This window comes from Symphalangus syndactylus, chromosome 1, assembly GCF_028878055.3.
Source record: "Symphalangus syndactylus isolate Jambi chromosome 1, NHGRI_mSymSyn1-v2.1_pri, whole genome shotgun sequence".
In the NCBI taxonomy this organism is placed as follows: Eukaryota; Metazoa; Chordata; class Mammalia; order Primates; family Hylobatidae; genus Symphalangus; species Symphalangus syndactylus.
This window is the reverse complement of record NC_072423.2, coordinates 62,642,677-62,661,446: the sequence shown is the minus strand read 5'-3', so window position 1 is coordinate 62,661,446 and position 18,770 is coordinate 62,642,677. Positions and strand designations below refer to the sequence as shown.

General features: G+C 39.4%; 1 protein-coding gene across 2 annotated transcripts in view; it reads left to right on the top strand.

The window, feature by feature from the left end:
* Positions 1-18,770, top strand: part of TTC39C (tetratricopeptide repeat domain 39C) — a 127,932-nt gene that overhangs the window by 42,576 nt on the left and 66,586 nt on the right. Inside the window, exons 1-3 of one of the 2 annotated variants that reach the window (XM_055235976.2) lie at positions 13,768-13,976; positions 14,378-14,426; positions 16,252-16,380. In XM_055235976.2, the coding sequence (XP_055091951.1) occupies positions 13,801-13,976; positions 14,378-14,426; positions 16,252-16,380 (354 nt within the window). In that variant the 5' untranslated portion in view covers positions 13,768-13,800. Of the gene's footprint in view, positions 1-13,767; positions 13,977-14,377; positions 14,427-16,251; positions 16,381-18,770 lie in introns of those variants that run through there. The other variant, XM_055235986.2, reaches the window with a different exon arrangement.

The window sequence follows — 18,770 nt, the reverse complement described above, 5'->3', positions numbered from 1 at the left end:
CATTTGGGGCTCTGAGAGGGTTGTGGCTGCCAGCCCCCAGTCGCCAATGCCTGGTCAGGCACTCGTATCCCCTGTCCTGTTCACCATTTCTCCTCTCTCATTGTTCTCATAATTTGTCCTGCTTAAAACTCCTAGGTTCTAAGGGACACCCCTGCATTGCTTGCCTTTCCTTTGCTAGACACCTGAGAGAGGCTAAAAAGTGAAATGTGGCCTGGTGCAGTGGCTTATGCCTATGATCCCAACACTTTGGGAGGCCAAGGCGGGTGGATCACTTGAGGTCAGGAGTTCAAGGCCAGCTTGGACAACATGGCAGAATCCTGTCTCTACTAAAAATACAGAAATTAGCCAGACATGGTGGCCCATGCCTGCAGTCCCAACTACTTGGGAGGTAGGAGGACGGCTTGAGCCTGGGAGGTCAAGGCTGCAGTGATCTGAGATTGTACCACTGCACTCCAGTCTGGGTGACAAAGCAAGACCCTGTCTCAAAAAAAAAAAAAAAAAAAAAAAAAAAGTGGGCCAGCCACCGTGGCTCATGCCTGTAATCCCAGCCCTTTGGGAGGCTGAGCAGGGTGGATCACCTGAGGTCAGGAGTTCGAGACCAGCCTGACTAACATAGTGAAACCCTGTCTCTATTAAAAATACACAGTTAGCCGGGTGTGGTGGTGGGTGCCTGTAATCCCAGCTACTCAGGAGGTTGAGGCAGGAGAATTGCTTGAACCTGGGATGCGAAAGTTGCAGTGAGCTGAGATCATGCCATTGTACTCTAGCCTGGGCAACAAGAGCAAAACTCCATCTCAGAAAAAAAAAAAAAAAAAAAGTGAAATTCTGTTTTTGTCATCTTGTTGTTGAACTTGTCTGTATTTTAAATTACTTCCATGACTGAGTATATTTTGCCATACGCAGGAGATGCATTCTTCATGTACGTGTGTGCTAGAAACACATCAGTCGGAGCAATAGTCCATAGGAATTAAGGGTCAAAGGCCCGGTTATTATCGTTGTTAGGGTACCTCTTAGAGAGCGGCTCATTAATGATCTACCTGTAGATAATTACTACCTCAGGCTGTAGGAATGGACTGTCCAGCCTCCTGCTTATTCTTCCCTTCCGTGGGGAGGAAACCCAGAGTCAACTAGCCCCGAAAGTCTTCCCATCCCCTGCCTGCTACAGGCTAACAGCTTCACTGATCTTGGTGAATTTCATGGCTTCTCAGCACCAGCCAGTGTATTACAGTCTTTTTGCTGATAAGATGCAAGGCCGTATCACAAGCAGTTAACAAAAATAATCAGAAACTGCAGTGGCTGTAAATGCAAACATCGCTGTACACACAGGGGCCATGCCCTCTGGAGATGGGTACCCCTCCAGGCCTGAGGCGCCCCTGACCTGCAGGGATATCTGGGGTGAGCTGGTGGTGGCTACAGACTCCCATATTCCCCAAAAGGGTGGGCACATGATAAAAACAAGTCTGAACAGAAGACTGGACCTATTCCAAACATTTGTGAATCAAACACTCATAAACTAAATGGCTGGGGTGATCAGTGTTTTTAGAGGCATGCCGTCCTTTAGATTAAAAGGTCCCTAAAGGTCATGGTTTGAGTCATGTCTGAAAAACAAATAAAGTCTTTCCATGAAGTTCCCCACAGCTGTCTTCTGGTAAAGGAAATAAGCACATTTACTTTTGTTAGTGAAAGCAGTTTTACAGGTTCAGGTGATGAAGGTCTTATGTCTAGTCATTTTTTCACCCCGTAAGGACAGTTCATCAGATGAAATGGGAAGTACGAATTTTGTAGGACATGGGTGGTTGGTTCACTAAACAGGCACGTATTGGCGACCTGTTAAACTCCACATTCTGTCGTAGGTGGTCAGGACAGCAGCATGTAACAGAGATGGGGTCCCCACTCTTGGGGACTTCCATTTATTCAAACAAACAATGACACAAATATCAAATAGTAATAAGTGCTCTGCAGAGAATTAAAATATAGAGAGTGATTGGAGACATATTTATATATCTTTAAAAAGAATATTAGAGAAGAGAAGATCAAAGATAGCAAGTAGCCTTTTTCAGATTTCATCAAATATGGTGTTGGGGGCCCTCATTTGTCCACAAAAAATATGGTGACAAGGGATGATGATGTGAGTCAGAGTAAACACCATTTACTCACTTTGCATCACTGTTTATTAGAAGGGCTGTTTGGACTTTCTAGTTGCCAAACTGGACCGTGTATGCTGTCTGAAGAGCGGGCGTTTTCTTGGTCATCTTTGCATCCCCAGCACATAGCACTGGGCCGGCTGTGTACTCGGTGTTCAGCAAACATGTTTTGAATGAGTGAGTGGAACAAAACTAAATTCATTGGAATTTTTCCTAAAGCCCTAAGTATAGAAAAGGTCACTTTTTATTTATTTTAAACTGAGGAACATTATCCAGTCATGACTTAGATGGGTGATTTTAAAATTAAATGTCTTGCTTTAAAAAAAATTTATTGCTTTTTTTAAAGAAAATTTACAATTTTCTCTTAGATAACTTTGGTGGAGCCAAGGAACAAACTGGAAAACTATTAATTATTTATTAGACTATGATCCTGAATTTTATTGTTTTTGTTTGGCCTGATTTCTTACTCACCCTCCTAGTTATTTGGCTTGGATGGAGTTGATGTTTTAATCCTTCCGGGAGCAGGCTCAGTGTCAGCTGTGTACTATGGGAAATGATTGAGAATTGGAAATTTATCATGGATCCTTATAAGATGTGGCACAGTGGAGTGTGCAGGGCATGGAGTTGGACCTGGGTGACTACCTGTCTCTCAGGCCTGTTGGGAGGAGGAGACCTCATGAATGAGATAGAGCCACTGGTATTACTGTGGGAGTGATTTAACTTTTTAGGAAAACCACAGGTAATGAGTTGATTTTATAATCTGATTTGTAGCAGGATTCAAAAAGGGACATTCCACGGATGCTGTCAAATCATATATGAGATTTCTAAGGATGCTATCTGTAATATATAAAGGAAGCATTGAGAGGACTTTTTTTTTTACATGGAAATGAAATAACCACTTCTTTTTTTTATTATTATACTTTAGGTTTTAGGGTACATGTGCACAATGTGCAGGTTTGTTACATATGTATCCATGTGCCATGTTGTTTTGCTGCACCCATTAACTCGTCATTTAGCATTGGGTATATCTCCTAATGCTGTCCCTCCCCCCTCCCCCCACCCCACAACAGTCCCCGGAGTGTGATGTTCCCCTTCCTGTGTCCATGAGTTCTCATTGTTCAGTTCCCACCTATGAGTGAGAACATGCGGTGTTTGGTTTTTTAAAGTAAGATGCTTTCAGAATAAATCAGGCATTTTCCTTTTGAAAAATATTCTTAATAACAATATGAATCATGTCAAGAAAAACCCTTCAAATAAACCATTTCCCATTTTATTTTCCTTGGCCACCGTCTGAGGGAATAGGTTGCTTTTCTTCTTAGACCTTTGATGTAGAGTTTTCCATTTATCACTTCCAAGACACCTTTCCCTTTTCTACATATGGAAGATGCTCTGTTTAATAAACCGTTGAATGAATGCCACGTGAACAGGGTGCTGAAGAAATCACTGTTCTTCCTTCCTGTCATAATATGAGTAGAGACAAGTCTTTCTCTTTAGTTGGTGAGTGATATCAAAGCTTTTGTGTTCTGTGGCACTGGCTGACAGATATTCCTTTCTCTGTGATTGCTGCAACATCTTTGAATTAAGGTTGAGGCCTCCAAGTTGCTCCCATGATAGTTTCCCGTGTCTGAATGGTGTTACAAAGTAAGTTCAACAAATTTGGAAAACATAGCTCATTGCAGAAGCAGTAAATTAATCTTATCTATTGATTGTTGCCACAGTGTATTCAAGTTAGAGCACTTGAGATATAGAACAGTAAAAATGAGCTGACAGTCCAGGAACCACAAGTACAGACTGCTTGGGGGCTACATTCAGACCATCAGTCTCCTGTGAAATTGGAACATTTCAAGGCTTTATTTAGTGCTAACTTTTACGTGTTCAAAGCACATATTTTTAGTTTTTAAGTCAGCCCTTATCAGATTATCAGACTCCTTTTTATAAAACCCTTTTTTGTTTTTCTTGGCACAGTGGGGAGGAGTTAGCTAAGTTGAGAGATTTCACAATTAAAAAGGAAAAAACAACTTTTTAAATAAGAGAATGAGCAAAAGTGGCCTTTTCCCCCCTTTTTTAAATTTTGAAAGGGATGCATTAAAAATCTTATTTATACTACTTATATGGATAATATAAAAAGTGATCCTCAAATCACTTGTATTTGTTTTTGGAAAAAAATGCAGAAGACTGTCTTGGGGGGTAACCTCATATAAGTGAGGACTGTTCTCTACTTCTTGTGGGTTCAGTTCACTGCCAGCCCTGTGCTAAGGGTGCCCTGGGCCACAGCTGGGCACTGCGAGGCTTCAGCTTGCCACTCAGTGAATCACTCATTCCCACATAAGCAGGATTTGGCTATCTTGTATTGAATCGCCCCATTATTCTGTTTGGTTGGCTGTATGATATATTCCGTCGAGAAAATTGTATCAAAGCCACAACCGAACCACAGGGATGTAGAACAAGTAAATCACCTTAAATGATGCATTTTTCTCTTTAAAAGGAGTGTAAATGTAGGAAGCGTCTGTGGTGACAACTTGAAAACAGAGATGATTAGAGCAGTTTCAGTCGTGACTGTTCAACCTCCCCGCTGTACACACACTTTGCACTGAAGAAGACCCCCTTGATCTTCTTGCCCCTCACAACAGTTTTTTTCATTTTTTATTGTCTGCATGTTTTGAAAAGTGTACGCAGAACTTTTGTTTTCACATTAAATTCTATCAAAAAACATTTTTAGGTCATGGTAATATTCCATCTGGTTATTTATGAGTCATTTATTCTATTGTAGAAAGTTTTTTCAATTAATTTTTTAAATTGTGGTAAAATATACATAACAAAATGTGTCATCTTATCCATTTTTCAAGTTTACAGTTCAGTCATGTTAAGTACATATACACTGTTTTGCAACCAATCTGAAGAACTCTTCTTCATCTTGCAAAACTCCAACTCTGTACCCATTAAACAACAGCTCCCCATTCCTTTCCCCACCTCCAGCCCCTGACAACCACTGTTGTGCTTTCTGTCTCTATGAATTTGACTATGATAGGTACTTCATAGAAGTGGAATCATACAGTATTAATCTTTTTGTGACTGGCTTGTTTCACTTAGGATTATGTCCACAAGTTTCATGCATTTTGTCACATGTATCAGAATTTTCTTTTTTTTTAAGGCTGAATGATACTCCATTGTATGTATATCACATTTTGTTTATCCATTCATCTGTCCGTGGGCACTTGAGTTGCTTCCACCTTTTGGCTGTTGTGAATAATGCTGGTATGAACGTGGGTGTACAGCTATCTGTTTGAGTCCCTGCTTTCAATTCTTTTGTGTATATGCCTAGAAGTGGAATTGCTAGATCGTATGGTAATTCTCTTTTTTGAGAAACTGCCTGTAGTTTTCCATAGTGGCTGCACCACCTTATACTCCCACCAACGGTATGCAAAGGTTCCAGTTTCTCCACATCCTTTCTAACACTTATTTTGTTTTATTTTTGATAGTAGCTGTCCTAGTGGGTGTGAGGTAGTGTCTCATTGTGGCTTTGATTTGCATTTCCCTAGTGATTAGTGATGTTGAGCTTCTGTTCATGTGTTTATATAGCCATTTGTATATCTTCTTTTGGAGAAATGTCTATTCAAGTTCTTTCCCCAGTTTTTAATTAGGTTGTTCATTTTTTGTTGTTGCTGAATTGTAGGAGCTCTATATATTCTGGATATTAACGCCTTATCAGATATATGATTTGCAAATATTTTCTCTAGTTCCATAGGTTGGTTGCCTTTTCACTCTGCTGATTATGTTCTGTGAGGCACAGAAGTTTTAAATTTTGATGTAGTTCAATTTATATACTTTTATTACCTGCGCTTTTGGTGTCACGTCCAAGAAATTGTTGCCAAATGCAGTGTCATAAAGCTTTTTCCAATGGTCTATTAAAACCCAGTTTTTCTCTATTCTGGATAATGTTGCAACAAACAGCTCCATGCATGTAGTTTTCTTTTCTTGGCATTGTTTTACTCTTCTTTCAGAAGGAAAGATGAAATACCAAGCGAGTTTGTCTTCTTAAAGCCCATTTTTGATGATAACAAGCAGAGCAGAGGATATCACTTATCCTTTTGGCAAAAATTGTGTTTCTGAAGGCGAGGCCTGAGGCATTAGAGAAGCATTCAGTGTTGCCCTTTTTGCTAATTGTACACAGTTAACTCCAGTGGTCCCCTGGGTCTGTGATTTTTAAACAGCATGGGTCCCAGAAAAGCAGAGCTTCCATTAAGAGCAGCAGGGGTGAGTACATGCAGTTTTTCCTTCAACTCTCAGATCTCAGGTCTCAGGGCTGCAGTGAAAGACGTGGATGACAGCTGTGGGCTGATTAGATTCAGATGGCCCCGTGCTTCGTTTATAATCCCCAGGAGTCCAAACCCCCTACACATTTGAAGGGGATAAAAGTATTTTGGAAAATTCTAAGAACTAAACATTAAATAAGTTTAGAACATTTTCAGAAAAACGAAAGACAAAAAATTCCAGCTATTCACTACTTTGGGCAGTAAAATTGCATTTAAAGAAACATACTCAGGGACTGTTTTACAGTAGTGATGCCCGCTTACCTAAGTGAGAAATGCTCCTTTGAGAATCAGATATATACATTCTCTTGCACTGTGTTTCAGGAAATAAAATCTTCATCAGTCCAATTTTTAATATCTTGGAGAGACCTTAAAAAAAATTTCCAAGGCAATGTTGGCGAATATCAGAATGAGGATCAATTGCTTCCTTTCATTCACAACAGGTTTTCTACCTGTTGTGACTCATACAGAGAGATTTTAGAGCCGTTTTATTACTGATGGTTCATTTTAAAAAAGCAAATGCAGTGAACATAAGAGGCCCTCTCATGAAAGGATTCCAAAAGACACATTATCTTTTGTAGAACATATGTATGTTTGTTTTTTAATTTTTTTTTTAGAGACAGGGTCTCACTATGTTGCCCAGGCTGGTTTGGAACTCCTAGTCTCAAGCAATCCTCCTGCCTCAGCTTCCCAAAGTGCTGAGATTATAGATGTGAGCCATCATGCCTGGCCTTGTTTTTTAACTTTTTATTTTGGAAAATTTTATACATCTTGAAAAGCACATAGAATCATTTAATGAATTCTGATGTTTTTGTCACTCAGCTTCAATAATTATCAAGTCAGGGCCAGTCTTGCTTTATCTGTCTTCTGTTCCCTTTTAATCTCTTTGCCCCAAATTATTTTGAAACAAATCCCAGTCAACATATCATTTTATCTGTAATTACTTTCATATATCCCTCTAAAAAGTAGAAAATCCTTTAAAATACAGCCACAGTACCATTGCACACCGAAAAAAAGAATACTAATTTATTAGTATAATCAAATAGTCATCAATGATCATTTATCTGATTGTTTTTCTTTTTAATATTTTTCTCTTTGTCATAAGGAAACACATACAGTAAAGAACTTTTACAGTATAAACATCAATGTAACTATTATCCAGGTAAAGTTATCAGGCATTTTCAACACTCCAGTGCCCTCCTTTGGGCTCCTTCTCAAATGGATATTCCCCCAGAGGTAGCCACTGTTCAGACTAGAACATTAGAAGTCATCATTAGAAGTCAGAATAGTGGTTTTGGATTTCATATACACGGACTCATCTAGGATATACTCTTTTGTGTCTAGCTTCTTTCACTCAACATTATTGCCTACGAGATTAATTCATGTTATTGCATTGAGTGAATATGCTGCAATACTAGATCTGTTCTACTGTGATGGATGCTTGAATTATTTCCACTTTGAGGCTAGTATGAATAACACTGCTATTAACATGGTGTATGTGTCTTTTGGGGGAGCATAATCATTCATTTCTGTTGTGAAAATTACTGGTTTACCCAGTAATCCCATGATTGGGTATATACCCTAATGAATATGAATTGTTCTGCCATAAAGGCACATGCATGTGTATGTTCATCACAGCACTATTCACAATAGCAAAGACATAGAATCAAACTAAATATCCATCAGTTGGAGACTGGATGAAGAAAATGTGGTACATATACTGTGGAATACTATGCAGCCATAAAAAAGAATGAGATCATGTCCTTTGCAGGAACATGGATGGGGCTGGAGGCCATTAGCGTAAGCAAACCAATGCAGGAACAGAAAACCAAATACTCCATGTCCTCACTTATAAGTGGGAGCTAAACACTGAGTACACTTGAACACAAAGAAGGGACCAACAAACAGCAGGGTCCACTTGAGGGTGGAGGGTAGGAAGAGGGTGAGGATCGAAAAACTACCTATTGTGTACTGTGCTTATTACCTGGGTGATGAAGTCATTTGTACACCAAACACCTGTGACACACAATTTACCTATATAGCAAACCTTTACGTGTACCACTGAACCTAAAATTAAAAAAATTAATGACAACTATATGTGCATAAAATTAAACCACTGTTAAGTTCATTAGAGGCTGGATGCAATAGCTCACGCCTCTAATCCCAGCACTTTGGGAGGCAGAGGCAGGTGGATCACTTGAAGTCTAGAGTTTGAGACCAGCATGGTCGACGTGGTGAAACCCCATCTCTAGTAAAAATACAAAAATTAGCCGGGTGTGGTGGCATGAACCTGAGGTGCCAGCTACTCGGGAGGCTGAGACACAAGAATCACTTGAACCCGGGAGGCGAAGGCTGCAGTGAGCTGACCACTGCACTGCAGCCTGGGTGTCAGTGCGAGACTCTGTCTCAAACAAAAAAATCATTAGAACAAATAATAAAATTATCAAGTTCATAATAAAAGAAGTTACTAGGGTAGGCATATGTTTAGATTTAGTAGACACCGATAAGCGATGCAGGAGAATACTAGTTGCTCCACATCTCACTAACGCTTGATATTGTCAGTCCATCCTGACAACCTGATGAGTATAGTGGTATCTCATTTTGGTTTTAATTTGGATTTCCCTGATAACTAATGATTCTCAGCACTTTTTAATATGTTCATTGACTTTTGAATACCCTCATTTGTGAAGTGCCTATTTAAGATTTTGGCCATCTTTTTAGTAAGCTTTCAGTCTTTTACTGATTCCTGGAAGTTTTTAATGTATCCTGAAGATGAGCTCTTAGCTGGATATGTGTATTGCAAATATCTTCTCCCAGTCTGTGGTTTGCTTTTTCCAATCTCTTATGACTGAACAGAAATTCTTAATTTTAATTGTCTTGATGTCTGGTCAAGTAAGCATCTAGCTTTGTTGCTGTTCTTCAGATTTGATTTGGCTATTCTAAATTATTTACTTTTCCATATAAATTTGTTTAATTTTTTAAAAAACTTTTAAGTTCAGAGGTACATGTGCAGGTTTGTTACACAGATAAACTTGTGTCATGGAGATTTGTGGTACAGATTATTTCATCACCCAGGTATTAAGCCTAGTACTAATTTTTTATTTTTTCCAGTCCCCTGCCTCCTCCCACCCTCCATCCTCAAGTAGGCCTCAGTGTCTGTTGTTCCCCTCTATGTGTCCATATGTTCTCAACACTTAGCTCCCACTTACAGGTCAGAGCATTCAGTGTTTGGTTTTCTGTTCCTGCATTAGTTTGCTAAGGATAATGGCCTCCAGCTCTATCTGTGTCCCTGCAAAGGACATGATCTTATTCCTTTTTATAGTTGCATAGTATTCAATTGCATACATGTACCACATTTTCTTTATTCAGTCTATCATTGATGGGCATTTCGGTTGATTCCATGTCTTTGCTAGTGTGAATAGTGCTGCAGTGAACATACATGTGCATGTGTCTTTATAACAGAACAATTTATAGTTTTTTGGGTATATACCCAGTAACAGGATTCCTGGGTTGAATGGTATATTAGTTTGTTTTCACGCTGCTGATAAAGATATACCCGAGACTGAGACTGGGTAATTTATAAAGGAAAGAGGTTTAATTAACTCACAGTTCCACATGGCTGGGGAGGCCTCACAATCATGGCAGAAGGCAAAGGAGGAGCAAAGTCATGTCCTGCATGGCAGCAGGCAAAGAGAGAATGAGAGCCAGGTGAAAGGGGAAATGCCTTATAAAACAATCAGCTCTCATGAGGCTTATTCACTACCGTCCCCCATGATTCAATTATTTCCCACCAGCTCCCTCCCACAACACTTGGGAATTACGGGAGCTACAATTCAAGGTGAGATTTGGGTGGGGACACAGCCAAACCATATCAAATAGTATTTCTGCCTCTAGGTCTTTGAGGAATTGCCACACTGTCTTCCACAATGGTTGAACTAATTTATACTCCAACCAACAGTGTAAGAGTGTTCCTTTTTCTCCACAACCTTGCCAGCATCTGTTGTTTTTTGACTTTTTAATAATAACCATTCTGACTGGTGTGAGATGGTATCTTATTGTGGTTTTGATTTGCATTTCTGTTTTTTTTTTTTTTTTTTTTTTTTGAGACGGAGTCTCGCTCTGTTGTCCAGGCTGAAGTGCAGTGGTGCAATCTCGGCTCACTGCAGCCTCTGCCTCTCAGGTTCCAGTGATTTTCCTGCCTCAGCCTCCCAGGTAGCTGGGATTATAGGCATGCCCAGCTAATTTTTGTATTTTTAGTAGAGATGGGGTTTCACCATGTTAGCCAGACTGGTCTCAAACTCCTGACCTCAGGTGATCCGCCCGCCTCAGCCTCCCAAAGTGCTAGGATTACAGGCGTGAGCCACTGCACCTGGCCGTATTCTTTTAAAGATAAAAAATTCAATGAGTTTGCTTTTATTCTTCCAGTTTGTATTCTGGACTATAAGATTTAAAAGTTTATTACATCCTTTTTCGTATGCACAAAGTCCTGGGTCCCAACAAACACTGACATACTTAACAGATTGCTTTCTCACATACTATGACCCAGCAGCCTTAGAATAACAGTACCCACTTGTCCAATAAGAATATGATTACTGAAAATAGTTAAGATTTTTCTTTTGGCCACGTTTTGGGGTCAGTTTTTAAGGGTATTTCACAATAGGGATATACTGTCAGATTACTGTGTTGTAAAGACTCTTGGGCTAGTTCTGCTATGGTATTATGTTACCAACTAGATTTGCTTTTAGGGACATTTAAGTCACTTTCTTTTGACTTTAGGGGTTGCATTATTAACATATAATTCAGTATTACTGTGAATAATTTTTACATTCCAAAATGAAGTCTATAAAACAAGATGTACAAAAGGGAGCTTCATTTCCATCCTTGTTTCTTCTTCCCTATTCCCCTCCCTCACCTTATAGGTATCAATTTTGAAAAAAATGTTAGAGATTATCCTACCATTGTTTTTTCAATATCAGCAAATATTTAGTCTTCTTTTTTTTTAAAAAAAAAAATAGGTTTTTCACTATGGTTTATTTCACTCGTCCCATTTTTTGTATATCTTTTGGTAGTTAGAAAGGTTTGTATTTGGGTTCTAATGCTTATACTCAGCCTTCACATAGCACTCCCACTCCCCTCTTGTTTGGTCTTTGTTGGTTCCAAATATGAGCAGTATTGAAATGAGCTAGGAGCCTCTTCCTCCCCCTCCATAGCACTGGTTTCGAATCAATGACCTTCGTACTCTTTGGGAGCATATCCAGATCTCCAGAATGAATGCATTTTGTATAGAGACACATGCATGGTCCACAATTGATTAGGATGCAGATGCAGTAAGTTAACTTAGGATCACTTGCAATAAGTAAACAAACAAACAAACAAAAAACGTGGGCTGGGTGTGGTGGCTCACACCTGTAATCCCAGCACTTTGGGAGGCCGAGGAAGGTGGATCATTTGAGGAAGGAGTTCGAGACCAGCCTGGTCAATATAGTGAAACCCCGTCTCTATTAAAAATACAATTAATTAGCTGGGCATGGTGGTGCCTGCCTGTAATCCCAGCTACTCAGGAGGCTGAGGCAGGAGAATGGCTGGAACCCAGGAGGCGGAGGTTGCAGTGAGCCGCGATTGCACAATTGCACTCCAGCCTGGGTGACAGAGTGAGACTCTGTCTAAAAAAAAAAACAAACCAAGGACCAAGTGAACCATGTTAGATCGAGCTCTTCCAACAGCAAGTGATGTGCAGCCTGAGAGGACAATTGCCCGTCCCGCAGTGCATTGTCACGTGCCTGATGCACCTGGGTGCTGTGGGGAATGCAGACAGTTCTTCAGGGAGGGAAAATGGTTTCCTTGGGTTGTTGCTTTGGTTTTTTTCCCCCCACTTAAATGATAAGATGGTATGTGAAGTCGAAAGGGCCAGGTTAGGTACCATGAATAATTAATTGCCACAGCTCTCAGAAACCTAATTTTAGCCAAGAATAAGAAGCAGATGTGGCAACAGTAGGCCCTAGTTTCAGCTTCCTTCATTTTTCAAATGGCAAACTGGCTAATATATGAGCAGGGAAAGGGAAAAGGAGGGAAAAGCTGCAGTACTCAGCACTTGATTGAGACGTGTCTATTCCTGAAAGGCAGAATTCTGTGTCATGCCTTCCTTCACTGACTCGGATTTGTGGAACACCTGCTATGTGTGTAAGGTGGATATGATATATATAGTAGGGTAGGGTAGGAGCCCGTACTGTTATGCCCATATAGTGCTATGGAATGAGAAAAACTAATGTGTATTTTGAGGCAGATTGTGGGGATGACAGATGCTGTAGAAGTGTGCTGTTTGATCTAGGTTCATGGGTGTGAGCACTGGTTAGGGATTCCTCACAAGGGAATTGACCCTCCCATTTTTTTTTCATGTGAGTTTAAGTAACCTATTAAATGGGATAAGCAGACTATTATTAACTGTAGAATTTAGGTAGGTACTAAGTAGATGAAAAAGAAAATGGTTGCCGAAGGTTAATGTTTAAAATAGAGTCCTAGATCTCACACACACTCTCTTTCTCTGACACACACACAGTGTACCAGAAGAAAAATGAATGTGTGTACCCTTTAATTCAGTAATGCTACGTCTAGCATTTTATCCCAGGAATATATTTGGCCTTGTCTGCAAACACATATGTACAAGATGTCCATTAGGCATATGTGTGTGTATATACACACAGTCACACACATGTAAGTGTGCACCTTCTCTTTCCCGTAGACACACACATACTCTCACTTTGCATATATTCTGTATTTATAGTCAGAGATTGAATAAATTGTTTCATCCCTTTTTATAGTGACCATATAGTATTTGCATAAGAAAAAATCAGTAGAATGATTTTCATTTAAGAAGGTAATTACATCTAGCTTTTCCTTTTAGTGCAATTTATAGAGATCTGGATTTTGTACTATTTTGGATTTTGAAGCAGAACATTTATATTTTTTTATTCTTTAAATTGGTATTGATTTGGTTTCATTTTTGCCTTACAACAAAATCAGATGATTACAGGGGGGGAATGGCTGACTCCTAGGGAGGCATTCCTAAGGTTCTCGGATTGATGAGTGAGTTTGTGAAGTCTGACTCAGTGAAGAGACCCTTTGATCTACTCTAGAAACTATACTGATTTTCTGTGTTGAACATTTGTAACAAGTTTTGCATTTTAAAAATGATCTAACTGGTAACTGTAGAAGATTATTTAAAAAATGAATAATAACTGTCTTTCTTTGGCCATGTTTTTGTAGTTGTCACATTGTTTCTACCTTTTTTTTTTTTTTTTTTTTTTTTTTTGAGACTCACTCTCTCGCCCAGGCTGGAGGGCAGTGGCATGATCTTGGCTCAGTGCAACCTCCACCTCTTGGGTTCACGCAATTGTCCCTGCCTCAGGCTCCCCAATAGCTGGGATTACAGACACCTGCCACCACTTGCTGCTAACTTTTGTATTTTTAGCAGAGATGGGGTTTTGTCATGTTGGCTAGGCTGGTCTCCAACTCCCAATCTCAGGTAATCCGCCTGCCTCAGCCTCCCAAAGTGCTGGGATTACAGGCGTGAGCCACCGGGCCTGGCCTGTTTCTACTATCTTTATATTTACTGTGTCAGCTCTTTAACAGCCACAGTTACAAAGTTTACTAAGGCAGTGTCTGTTATAATTTGACTTTTTGTTTGCCTTGCTTTGAAGAATCAGAGGCAAATTCTATCCTGGCAGATAGAGCTGTAAACCACCTTACCTCTTTAACTTCTTTATTAGGGTAATTTAATCTGCTTGATGACCTTAACTTCTTTTATCCAGTTAGAAGGATTATATGGTAATCATGATATGTCAAATGCTTTTAAAATAAAATTTTACAATGAAAATAATTTTATTGTGTGTGTGTTTTTTTTTTTTTTTTTTTTTTTTTTAACAGAAATCATAGCCCACTAATGAGTTTTGGAGCCAGCTTTGTCAGTTTTTTGGTAAGTTGATGTCTTAAGACCTATTGGCATGAAGGAAACAATTATATAAAGTAATGTCTGTTAGTGGCTACCAGTTGTATAGATATACTATTGTAGAAAGTCTTTTAGAGTTTAAAACTGAAATAAAGTTTTTGCCTATTACCCAATGCCTATGAAATAATCTGCCTTCCCTAATTTTAAATATAAAATGCTTACATCTTATTTATAGGATATTATATTTTAACCAAAGTCCTTTTTAGAATAAAAATGTAATGGAAAGACCTTCAGTAATTAAAACTGCATTTGAGGTAGAAAAAAGGTCTGGGTTTGGGTAATAAAGGTTTGCTCTGAAATTATTGAGTAAATGTGGACTAGAGGTCAACTTAAATGAGCAGAGCTAAAATTTGTCAGTTAGTATTACATTTCCAAATACGAGTATTTGGGAATTGAGGAAGTAGGTTGCAGTTAGTTTTAAAGTACATTGGGCAATGTGGAAAATGGGATACTTCGATTTTTCAGAAACAGTAATAACATCACACAAGTTACTTTGAAACACATAATTTTTTTAAAAGACTATTAAAGAATTGTGTAACAGCAAGAAAAAAAAAGACATCATAGAGACTGAAAAAGAGAAAGCATTTAGATCCAAGATTGAGAAAGATGTCAGCAAATGGGCATGTCACAGCCTGGCAGTGCTCAACCACAGGTACCACGCCAGCTTCCAGTGAGAAGTTTTTATTCAAGGTATTTATTTCCTCTTATTGCCAGTTAATGCAACAAAAATGTTAAGGGCTATTGTTTGAAAGAATACATTATTCCAAACCCTAAGGAAAATGGTACTGGGTGGCGGTTGTAACATTAGTACCCCAGTGATTACAAGGGCTGCAAATGAGATATAACCAAAGGGTCTTGGCTGAGTCTGGTGGTGGAGGAGGAGGAGAAGCAAGGCCACAGCAGGGCTGAGATTTCAGCAGCTTGAGAGGAGGGTTGGGAAGAAGAGTGTGGCAGGGAGGCCTGGGCCGAGGTTTGGCTAGAATGGAAAAGTAGGTTAGAGCCATACTGAGGAAGCCTGAAAGACCAAGATGGAGCTGGTGGAATTTGATAGGAAATGAGGAGCTAGAGACAGTAGGTTCATCAGGTCATTCCAAGAACCAGGTATCCCGCAGCAAGTCTGTCTCTGCCCCTGTAAGCCCATTCATCTCAGAAACCTCAGTTCTACTGTGTAAAAGTCACAGGTGTTCAGCAGAGATTCAGTAGATTTCCCCTACTTCGTTAAATGTGGCTTGAAAAAGTCCACCAGGATCAGGTGCCTGGAAACAAGCTGTCATGGAATTTTTAAACATAGACAATATAAAATGAATTCCTTATAAGTGAACCTACTGGAATTGCAGTCCCTGGAAAGACTGAAGATTTTCCAAGAGTACCTACAAGCTGTTATTTCATTAGCATTTCTGTGCAGTACTTGGCGGAGCCAGGGATCCATATGCAGGTAGAATGAACTTTTGCATTAGACACCATTGTAAAAACTGAGTTGAGCAGACCAGTCAGAAATTATAGAGAATTTTTGTTACTGTGTTTAATAACAGCAACAACAAAAATTGTAGAACAGTAATGGCAAGGACATTTATTACCATATTATTTTCATGATGATGCGATAGAGGTATAGTCTTATTTCATGTTGAGATTATAGTTTCTTTAAATGAATAGATTATGCCGTAACATTGTGATTCTTTTGCTTGCAATAAATAATTTAAGTGTTTTTTTTATTTGGAGTTTTCTTGTAATGAATTGGCTTAAATTTTCAGATACTAATTCATTTATTCATTCATTCTTTCTTTCTTGGAAGAATGCCATGATGACATTTGAGGAAGAAAAAATGCAGTTGGCATGTGATGACTTAAAAACCACAGAAAAACTGTGTGAAAGTGAAGAGGCTGGAGTAATTGAAACAATCAAGAATAAAATTAAGAAGAATGTAAGTATTGTGGCTTTAGGCTGTGGACTGTGTGCCACTTATTTAGAATATCATTTTTGTTCATTTAGAACAAAAGCCATTTGCGTGGTTTTAGTGTTTAGAATATGACTGAAAAACCACTATGTTTCTTATGGTTTTTGGTTATTTAAAATGTATCTCATATAAAAACAGAAGCTGCTTTCAGTCATCCAGAGCCATTCAGTGCATGTTCTTTTGATATCTTAGAATCATTTTCTTTCATAATGGGCCGTGTGGCAAGGGCTGTTTTAATGAGGTTTTCCTATATGTAATTCAAATAGGATATGATGGCAGTTGATGAATAATAGAATTGCATTTTGGTATAATTCTGGAATTCAACTGTTTACCAATTTTCCCCAGGCCTCACCAGCCTTTGGTTACAAATAGTCATAATACCATCAGAATCCAGTTTTCCTGATTTTGCCCTCACCATTTCAGTGCAAAAGTGCTAGGCTATGCAGAGGCATCCTCCTAGCCTTGATGTTATTTGGAGTGTCCAAGGGTCTCACATACGTCACTGACAAATCAGTCTATTGGATATAGTCATCAGAAGCCACCTGTCTTCTGCTCCTGCATGCCGTGCCCTGCCTATGAAGCATCATAGGAGAGTGCTTCACCTCTGCTCTTGTTTATGGTGTCCACCATGAGAAAGCCACTGATGGGCCAAGTGTCCCGCCTCCTGATGCTCCAGAGGGCCAGAGTTTTCCTAGCTTCCTCTCTCTCCAGCCTGACACATCCTGCACAGTAGATGTTATTACAAACGAGGAAACAGAAGCATCTTGACATTTTCTCAAGTGAATAGAATAGTGAGTGCTGGGGCTAGATTTGGAACATCGGTGACCACGATGGATTATGCTAAAATCTAGAAAAAAGGGAAACAGATTATTCTGGTGTGTCTGCTGTGTATACTGTTGACATATTGGCAAAAATCCTATTATTTCTTCTGTCATTGTGATAGCATATGAAAGCTATTTCACTTATTTTATTCAAGTTTGTTTTGTACTAAGAATGCAGAATGTTCTATTCTGGAGTGTTTATTCTTCATTTCAGAAACATTATGATAAAGACCAACATTTTATAACGTCTAATCAATGACCAAGTGCTGTTGACTCTTTTTCTTAATACCTCTTGAATTCATCGACTACTGTCCATCCTCACTGCCATCTCTGTAGGTCAGACACTATCCCACTTGTCTAAGACACATGGGTATTTCTGCCTCCAGTCTCACGGTTCTTTAATGTAGGGGTCCCCAACCTCTGGGCCATGGACCTGTACTGGTCTATGGGCTGTTAGGAACCAGGCCACAGGGCAGGAGGTGAGCTGCAGGGCAAGTGAGCATTACCACCTGAGCTTCGTCTCCTGTCAGATCAACAGCATCATGAGATTGTCATAGGAGCATGAACTGTCTATGCAAGGGATCTAGGGTGCACCCTCCTTATGATAATCTAACTAATGCCTGATGATGTGAGGTGGAACAGTTTCATCCTGAAACCATTAACCCATCTCCTCCCACCCACCCCCAACCCAGTCCATGGAAAAATTGTCTTCCGTGAAGCTGGTCCCTGGTGCCAAAAAGGTTGGAGACTGCTGCTCTAATTCATTGACCATAATATAGTCACTAAAATGCAAATTTGTTGCTTGCTTGGTTTTCGGTGGCCCCTCTCACTAGCCATTGCCGTTATAATAAAGTACAGACTCCTTAATGTGGCTGACTTGGCATTTACGTTTCCTCTGCCTGGAACATTCTCCTCCCTCGTTTCCTGGTTCCTACTCTTCTTTAGTTCTTTCTACGTGTCCTTTTCCCCAAGGACTCTTGCTTGAGGCTCCATGTCCTGTTGAGTGTGTCTCCTATAGGTTCCCGTAGTTCCCTATCATACCCTTCAGAGAGCTTTACACAGTACATAGTAATATGGTCTATATTTCCTCAGTAGAATGAAAGCTTATTTACATGTCTGTCATCAGTATCCAGTACCACGTCTAGCACCTGTGTTAATAATTAACATTTGTAATGAGTCCTTGCAATTTAAAAAGCATTTTCACATTCAGTGTCTCATTCGCCCTCCCAACAATCCTGCACAGTAGATTTTATTACAGACGAGGAAACAGAAGCATCTTGACATTTTCCCAAGTGAATAGAATAGTGAGTGCTGGGGCTAGATTTGAAACAACAGTAACCACGATGGATTATGCTAAAATCTAGAAAAAAGGGAAACAGATCATTCTGGCGTGTCTACTGTGTATACTGTTGACATATTTGCAAAAATTCTATTATTTCTTCTGTCATTGTGATAGCATATTAAAGCTATTTAACTTATTTTATTCAAGTTTACTTTGTACTAAGAATGCAGAATGTTCTATTCTGAAGTGTTCTA